The 9,167-nt window shown below is 36.9% G+C and overlaps 1 protein-coding gene across 1 annotated transcript; it reads left to right on the forward strand.

Moving 5' to 3' along the window:
- The first annotated feature begins 1,508 nt into the window (after positions 1 to 1,508).
- On the forward strand, positions 1,509 to 8,894 carry LOC149018250 (serine/threonine-protein kinase SRK2A-like). Its single transcript, XM_089152562.1, has 10 exons — positions 1,509 to 1,641; positions 1,826 to 2,094; positions 2,174 to 2,248; positions 2,326 to 2,427; positions 2,519 to 2,572; positions 2,666 to 2,758; positions 2,828 to 2,920; positions 4,160 to 4,264; positions 4,360 to 4,458; positions 8,179 to 8,894. The coding sequence occupies exons 2-10, from the start codon at positions 1,975 to 1,977 to the stop codon at positions 8,506 to 8,508; spliced, it is 1,071 nt and encodes a 356-aa protein (XP_089008688.1). The 5' UTR covers positions 1,509 to 1,641; positions 1,826 to 1,974; the 3' UTR covers positions 8,509 to 8,894.
- The last annotated feature ends 273 nt before the right edge of the window (positions 8,895 to 9,167 follow it).

The raw sequence follows: 9,167 nt of genomic DNA on the forward strand, positions 1-9,167 counted from the left end.
TGCCCCTGTCTTTGTTTCCCAATATGTACAGTTTTCGGTAGACAGGTTCTAGAAATGGGGTCATTTCAATGAAAGCAATGTGTTTATCTTTCCCTTAAACTAGCCACCGACGGACAACAATCAGGTCAAAGCCCGAGAAGTGTTCCTTGCAGTCTCATATCCATCCAAGTTTGGCTCGGTGGTTGTGGGTGAGAGGTTGGCACTCTGAACAACAGTACTTTATGTTGGTCAAGAGGATTGGAGGTGTGTCATTCCCCATCTGTAACGACTAGATAGTTGATTTATGTTTTAGAAAATTGTAAATTTCCTTTTGTTTCTAGGTCTTGTAACTCACTTGTGTATGACCTAGCCAAGCATACCCAGTCGATTGAGGTGCCCACGGTTTGCTCGTTTTTCACTCCATGGCTTAGTAAGTCTTTCCCTATATTCTCGATTTCTCTTCAATAAATGACTTAAAAAAAAAAAAAAAGTTCAGTATGATTTAGGTTTAATTTAAATTTAATTTATAAGGTTTTAAATTAAATTAAACCAAGAATGACATTCAATTTCAAAAACGAAAAAAAAAAAGAAAAAGACACAACAGCATAATTAATTGTCTTTCTCACCGTTTATATGGGGCCCACGCACACCCAATGGGACAATCTTAGTGTCAGAAAATAGTAGTCAGCGATCGAACCCTCCATCAAAACGTGGAAGTGGGGAACCATATTTGAAAGCTCAGTTTGTGACTTTGTGCGTTCATACCTGAATCACATGGGCGTCTCTGACACTATCACTGCACATGATCGAATAATCAACTTAATTTACGTTAACATTTCAAAATAATCCATAATCAACTAATTAATCTTATTCTACCCAAAATAATAATTAATTATTACAATATATTAGCACTCTTGGAACTGTTAGATTGTTTATTCAGTTACTAATTGTCATTTATCAGTTAAGCCTTCACTTCCTCTGGGAATGTAATCGAGGTGCACGACAAACTGGTCCGGATAAATCTTGAAAAAAAAAAAAATTTTAATATAAGTTCAGAAATACTAATTTCTTGAACTTCTTTATGAAGAAATATAAAAGAGTTGAAATCTAAAATTAGAAAATAGTTTGCAAAGTGTCCAAAAATCCATTAATGGAATATCTTAATCCATTGGAGATCATGGTACTAAACAAATCAAAATAAAAAACCCAAAAAAATCTATGAAAAGGAAAATTCCAATTTAAAGGTTTATAATTCAAAGATGACTTACAGTCAACTCTATCAACCATGTGGAATGTAGGATTCCAATCCAATGGCTCGAAATTGTAGATTCCCGCATAAATTTAATCTGTCTCTGCAGTCAACGCTGCAACATCCATAGTTAATGCCCCAATACCCGATGCATGTGCCTGACACGTGACGCACATATCCCTATACATTCATCTTAACATATTATAATACTCCTTGTACCACCCGAGCAAGCCTCTCTGCATGATCTCACTCCCTTCTTTCTCTCTCTAAGGTGCAGGGAGAGAATCCTTTTACTTGCCAATTGTGTTCTTAATATTTCCTCTGTCTCTGCAAATTCTTACTTTTTTTCTTTTGAAAATTCCAGCTTTTCTCCAGAAGTGATTCTCGATTCAAACGATATCAGTGTTTCGAAGGTAAGAAATCCACGTTTTGTCTCACTCCTTAAGGTGCGGCGATTTTGGAGATCGAAACCAAAAAAATAAAAAATTAATAAAAGCTTGATGGAAAGCTGTTGAATGCATACTTTCGATTGGATTGTAAGTCTCTCTTTTTTAATTTTTTCTAATAGTTGTCTTACGTGCTTCCTTTAAAAGCCAGGCTTCCGATTTCGGTTTCGTCTTCAGTTTTTCTCTGTAAGTGAGCTCGAGAACATGAAGTGTAGCTGAAACTTGAAAGAGGTTTGTGAATTGGTGTTCTTCGTTGGTCGATAACTGAAGTTTGATAATCGGAAGAGAAAGGGGAAAGAAATGGATAGGTACGAGCTTGTGAGGGATATTGGGTCTGGGAATTTTGGTGTGGCAAGGCTTATGAGGAACAAGGAAACCAAGGAGCTTGTTGCCATGAAATATATCGAGCGTGGACAGAAGGTTTGTTCCGATTCAAGGTCGAATTCTTTGCTTATGGTTTGAGCTCTGTTTCAATTCTTTGTTGTTTATGTTGTTACAGATCGACGAAAATGTGGCTAGAGAGATCATAAACCACAGATCCCTTCGTCACCCGAACATAATTAGATTTAAGGAGGCAAGTTTTCGTTTTTTTTCTCCTTTCAGTGCTGATTTTCAATGCCTATGCTTAGGGTTTTTTCTTTTATTTCTCAGGTCGTCTTGACACCTACACATCTCGCTATCGTCATGGAATATGCCGCAGGTGGAGAACTTTTCGAACGAATCTGCAATGCTGGAAGATTCAGTGAAGATGAGGTCCTCTTCCTCTGTATCTGTACCTCCGAATCATTTTCTTCGTCTCCTTTCTCTGAAGTTTTACCTTTTTTTTTTTTTTGGGTGTTTTCAGGCTAGATATTTCTTTCAGCAGCTTATCTCAGGCGTCAATTACTGTCATTCAATGGTAAGAAAAAGCCTCGTTTTATCCCGTCAAATATTCATAGTAACCTTCAATTTGTTCTCTCAGTCGATTAAATCTGTTCTTTCTGCTCTGCAGCAAATCTGCCATCGAGACTTGAAGCTCGAGAACACCCTGTTGGATGGAAGCCCTGCTCCTCGCCTCAAAATCTGTGATTTTGGTTACTCTAAGGTAGCAATATTTTAAGTCTCAAAATTTTGATCTTTTTAATCGTTTCTAAATCTCTTTGCAACGCTGCAGTCGTCTCTGCTACATTCGAGACCCAAGTCGACGGTCGGAACTCCGGCGTATATTGCACCTGAGGTGCTTTCGCGTCGTGAGTACGATGGCAAGGTACATTTCGTAATTTCGCTTCCGCTTCTGGACAAATAGATAAAATATCTTATGGGTTTTAAAGATATGCATGGTAAAGAAGATACGCACTACCGATGAGCCCCAACCCGCCACGTTTGTTTTGTGTTTATCATTTAAAATGCTTGCGCACCGAACACAATTGGGCCTACTGTTTTTCGCCTTTTGAATTATTTATAATAACTTTATGGATATTTTTGATCATAGAAGATCCAAGGGTGGATGTCTATTCAATGCAAGAAACTGCCTTTTTGGTGGTATGATTTAGGATTGAAGTTTCTTTTGAAGATTGTTTAGAGATAATGTAAATTTTTGGTTTGTTGCCAGTAAAGGAAAGCAAGTTTGGCAAATTTTTAGCTGCATATGTAATATCCCCATCCCCTAATTGTTAAAGTCTCCATTATATCCAAAAAAACAAAAAGAAAGCAAGTTTGATCAATTTTTAGAATTTTATCTGTTATTTCAAGAAGAGAGCATTTGATTGTGCCTTTATTCAAAGTAGGAAACTGAATTTTGGATGGTTCACCAATAATTTCTGTTCAAGCAGAAGGGCAATTGTTTCTGAACTGTCTGTGTTTGATCAAATGAAATTTAATGTCAATATTAAAAGCTTTTCATGCGTTTCTGTACTGTTTTGCTTCTAATGCATGCTTATAGAATTAATTAACAAAAAAAGAAGAAGAAAGAATGCTTGTAGAATTTTTTTTTTGTGGTGGAACTACACTATTTGTTGAATAACAGAAACTTTATACAACTGAACTAATGGCATGATACCCACCAAATGAGAGAGATTACAGAAATATAATACTACTGTAAACCATCAGGTAAATAGTATCAATTGTTTTCTAAAGCCCAGTACTTTTTAACTTGATGATGGTAACCATCTAAGCTGCATTTTCTTTGGAGATTGTGGATAACATTTTCTTTTCAAGCTTTTCTATAGACCACTCTGGTTGCTTCTATTTTGTAGGGTTGATGTCCTTGTGTTTGTGAAAATATCTGACTGCATACATATCTTGAAGCCATCATTTACCAAAGCCAAAAATTGATGTACCCTTTTTTTTTTTTTTTTTGGGGGATGAATAAACTACCGTTACCAAAAAGGCCCAAATGGAGGCAGAATCGATGTATTAGTTTACTCCATAGCGTGTTTGTGTATAAGAGATTTTCAATTCTGCCCATCTGATGAGATTTTATTGCATGATTTTACTGTCCTTTTAGATGGCAGACGTTTGGTCATGTGGGGTTACTCTCTATGTTATGTTAGTTGGGGCTTATCCTTTTGAAGACCAAACAGACCCCAAGAACTTCAGGAAAACCATCCAAGTTAGTGTCTCTCCTCTTTGATTGCTTTAGTCATCCCTGCTTACCAATTCTCTTCATCTTTTATGTTTCCTTACCATATATATGTATTTCTGCAGCGAATAGTGAATGTTCAATACAAAATCCCGGACTATGTTCATGTATCTCAAGATTGCAAACACATTCTTTCTCGCATATTTGTTGCAAACTCGTCCAAGGTATGTGTACTGTTAAAACTATCAAAGTGTTTCAGGTTAATTAATTATATTCAACCAGTATTAACTGGTGAATGTCATTGAATTAGTAAAAATTTTTCATTAGTAGGTACTTGGATTTAGGATGGGGTGCTATATCGTCAATTTTGTGGGTAAGATTTTAAGAAGAGTTGGTCAAGGATCCCAATGATTCAATAAAGTCTAATCGTCTAGTCTGTTGGTCTTTAGCTGAAGTTAGCAGACAACATTCACATTGTTGGGTTGAATTTGTGCTGAACTATGGGGGTGTACATGGGCCGACTTTAAAGAAATTGTTGTTTTTCTGGCCATACAAAAATGATTATTTGATGGCCATAATTTTAATTGCGGACAAGATGTTGACATAACAATTGTTCGTTAAAGGATATGACAGTGTGGGGAAAAGAGGAGTTATTTTGCTTGAGAGAGTCTTGCTGGCATGACCACTGCTTTGTAGGCCCCTCTTTACCAAGAGGTATACATAGTTTCACCATTTTTAGGAAAGATCGATGCCATTAAATTGGCAAGCACAATTTTGAGCAGGACATAAGGGTTCCAAGTCTTAAATATCTGTTTCTTCTTCTTCTGTCTGTTTATTATTATTTTTTCAGTACCTACTGGAACAGCAATGGCTGCAAGAAATGTCCCTTTCTCTCTCCTCGACCCTGCATTCTAGTTTTGTACTTTATTGCTGACGAAGATGATAATGATTATCCTCTAAACACCAAAATCCATGCTTTTTCTCTCATGATGATATACAAAGACTTGATGCTTGAGTCTTTGTTTAATTTCTAATGAGGGAGACACTACAAAATGTCAGGGAAATAGATCAGTTTAAGGTTAAAGAACAGAGAATATATCACAAATGAAAGTAGTGCTTTGAAATTCTTGGAAGATACTAAACTGTGCTAGTCATGATCCAAAATGAGGAATTTATGTTTACTCTCCTATACATGAGTTTTGTTGGAAATGTCAAGAGGTAGCGAATGAGACCATGGGCTAGTGCCTTGTGGCTTCGAAGGGTTCAGCTGTTAGAGCAGCCTGGCCAATAAACATCCCTTAGTTTTGCTATCCAAGGAATTTGATAGCATAATTTGGAGAGCTAGGCATCCTAGAAATCACATAAACTATTTCTTCGTGATGTTCTTTCAAGGCTATCTCCAGAGATTTAATTGATCTTGTGCCTCATGATGGCAAGAAGTGGTTGAACCTGATTTATGTATGACCATTGTATGATCTAGAGCTTTGTAATTTTGTGGACAGTGGTGGACACAGCTACTCAAAATTAATGAGCTCTTTAAGTTCTAGTTACACAATTCACATAGATAGTATGGTAAAAAAAATGACATTTATGAACTCAACCTGGCAGCTTTTGAAATTGCATTGAAGCATTGCCAAATCAATTCAAGAGGAATTGAACATTGAAATAGAGCATCACTTTAAAATGCTAATAAATAGAAGATTGGAAGAGAAAAACAAAAGAAATTGAAGGATATACTGACCCCAGATATTAACTGGAGAAAAATTATAAAATATTTCCAGAAACAAATCCTTTCCTCATGAATCATAGAGGCCTATGGCACATCTGATGAATCGGCTTGATTCCTGAATCTTGACCAAGGGTTTAGTGGTTTGATAAATGATTATCCCATAAAATAGGAGGGTGCATTGAACCCTGAGACCGTAGAAATTGTCTTCTCCTAGTAAACTATTAACCACTTGTTTCTCACATGCCATTAATTTTAGAGACTAAGGCCGTCAAAGCAGTTTTCTACTAGTAAATTATTGATTACTTATTTCTCACATACTATTAGTCATAAAAGTGAAGACATGAACAGTGGGCAAGATCATATCCATCCTTAGAATGAATTTAATCTGGGTGGTAGGGATCCTTGTTATATTCACTGGAAGTTTTGAGGTAGCATGGCCTTCCTAATTTTCTTGTTTCATTCTATGCTGGAAATCAGGTCTCATCTACATTGCATGAGGAAATCTTCCATGCTATTATGATCTCTTTCTTGCAGAACTTTTTAGGAAGAGGCATTTGTTAGAACCAATAGACCAATTACAGAATCAAGAAGAAACAAATATATAAAATATTCTTTATGTCAGAATCACTTACCCGAATGGAGTAGAATGAGCGAAAGGAAAAAACAGCACGAACTTTCACAGAGTGAGTTGAGGTGTACGAACTGTACTTTTCCTTAAGGTATTTGAACGCCCCCTTTATGCTGCTGGGTTTGACCTTGACGTTTATGCTGCTGGGTTTGACCTTGACGTTCTTACCTCCAAGATACACGGAGTCTACTTGCAAAGGAGATCCGAAGGTAATACACAGCACCGAATGAAGAAAACAAAAGAAGGAATTTTCTAACACTAGATTTTCGAAATTCTGTTTTTCACCAAAAACGGAATAGAATCTTGTTCAGAGCTAAACATCTATTTACTGACTCGTATGGACACCTTCAGAGGGCTGCACATGTACGTAAGGTCACTTGCAGAGGGTTGTGACTGTATGATCAGTCACCTCCCTACTGCAAAACCCAAAATCGGGTTTTCTAGATCCATGACCCACGACCCCAAGTCCAAGTCCCAAGTCCCATCATAGACAACTTAATATTATTTATATAATATTACAGTGCCCCATGGCTTGGTTAGACTAGGGTCTATGGACCACTACCGCAACCACGCCCGACTTGGTCCAGCTCGTTGCATGCGCGTGATCCACGCATAGCTCTCTACCAGCATACACCCCACTTAGGAGCTATATATGATTATATAATCATATAATCATTAGCTCCATCCGATGTGGGACTAAACATATAGGGTAAATTAAATTACCTAATATACATCCAGAAGAGTCCTATAGAAACAAGAGTCCTAAAACAAAACTAGGGAGATAGAGTTTTAATGATTTTGAAACTTATCTAAATAGTATATTATATTATATTATATATTTTTAAAACAAAATCCAACAGCATTTTTGGTAAAATTTTCATCCTTGTCTTTGCATGATGGAAGTGTTATGGGTTAGTGAAAGTGAGTGAAGCCTCTCAGGTTGTTACAAGATATTTCTTTCAGTGTGTCCTCATCTTCTTCGGCAGGTGTATAGGCTGCAATCCCTTATTTGAGATATATATCTTAGGTTATGATTGCATGGTTGCTTTTCAGGTGTCCCTTTCTTAGTGCTTGCAATTGTGGCAGCATATAGTTGTCTTATAGAATATATATTTACAATGGTGAGAAAATTCATTCTTTGATGGTCATCTCATTCCTCTTCAGATGAAAACCTATAATTACCTTGTTTGATTTATTTTTCAGTTCAGATGATTTTTCTAATTATAGAATTCTGGCAGATTTTTTTTTTGGGGGGGGTGGGGTGGGGGGGGGGGGGGCTAGGGAGACTCTTATTATAGGTGCAGAATAGACTTACAGACTAATTGGTCTCTTAACAACTGAACTTAATAATATTTACCTATTTCCACCTTCTTATGCGTGATTGGCATCATTGTCTGATGACTTGGCTAAAGCCCAATACTAAGTTGAACTTTCTGCTTAATCATTTGGACAGAGTTGTGGTCAACCGTTTATGTGCTGTACAAAGATCAGTAACAATGAATGGATTCATCAGAATATCATTTTCGCTTATTTGACTGCTTCACCAATTGTTGGTATTGAAAACCTGCTTGTTTGGTAAATTTGCAGAGGATAACCATTAAGGAGATCAAAAATCATCCATGGTTCATAAAGAACTTGCCAAGGGAGCTGACAGAGGCAGCACAGGCAGTCTATTATCAGAGAGACAGCCCAAACAATCCAAGCTATTCCCTGCAAACCGTAGAGGAAATAATGAAAATTGTGGGAGAAGCAAGAACACCTCCTCCAGTCTCTAGGTCCGTTGGTGGCTTTGGCTGGGGTGGTGTGGAAGATGAAGATGACAAGGTAGAAGATGGAGATTTGGAAGAGGACGAAGAAGATGAGTATGACAAAAGAGTGAAGGAGGTACATGCTAGCGGGGAATTCCCGATCAGTTAAAAGACTGATCATTTCTTCATTGTTGGGAAAATTTCTATTTTAATTTTGAAAGTCGCATAGACCAGGATGTTTTGATGTCTGTATAAAAAGTTATGTACTGCTGCTTCAAGCTTTAGGATTTAGAGGATTGTAACTCCTACTGTTGTTCCATAAGAGTTCTATGTATTAGGAAGTTTGATTCCAATCATATAATTCAGAGTAATTTGGTCTTGCTGACTTCCTGTGAATTGTTAAGTTTATTAGACTTTTTAAGTAATGTCTCACCCTGATTGATATGGAACTCATTGTGGTGAATTGATATTGGGTCTTCTGTAAATGAAAATTTGAGAAAGGGAATTACACTGACATTGAAGTCAGGTTAATCAGGATTTGGAAGAGTTTCTGTTGTGAGGGTCGTCAATGGCCAATAAGAAATCTGTATTGGAAACTTGGAAAAGAGGGTCGAGGTCTTCTAGGCATTTGGTGAATGGGATTTCAAGGGGTCAATAACAGAAAGAGCGATTAAAAGGAGTAGGGTTTTTGATGACATGGCTAAAATGGTAGGTAAACAATTTTCTATAGGTTTCTCCTTTGAAAAATCTAGTAGCTCAACCACCAAAATTTGAAAGGGATTTGATCATATTAAGTTGCTTTCAGTTTGATTTTATGCTTGTTTGATT

The sequence above is a fragment of the Hakea prostrata genome, chromosome 4 (assembly GCF_041222555.1).
Source record: "Hakea prostrata isolate BN-2017 chromosome 4, UWA_Hpros_2, whole genome shotgun sequence".
NCBI classification, from domain to species: domain Eukaryota; kingdom Viridiplantae; phylum Streptophyta; class Magnoliopsida; order Proteales; family Proteaceae; genus Hakea; species Hakea prostrata.

Coding starts and splice junctions, on each gene's coding strand:
- LOC149018250 (XM_089152562.1), top strand. CDS start 1,975: ATGGATAGGTACGAGCTTGTGAGGGATATTGGGTCTGGGAATTTTGGT. Junction 2,921..4,159: donor GTCGTGAGTACGATGGCAAG/GTACATTTCGTA, acceptor CTGTCCTTTTAG/ATGGCAGACGTTTGGTCATG. Junction 4,265..4,359: donor ACTTCAGGAAAACCATCCAA/GTTAGTGTCTCT, acceptor GTATTTCTGCAG/CGAATAGTGAATGTTCAATA.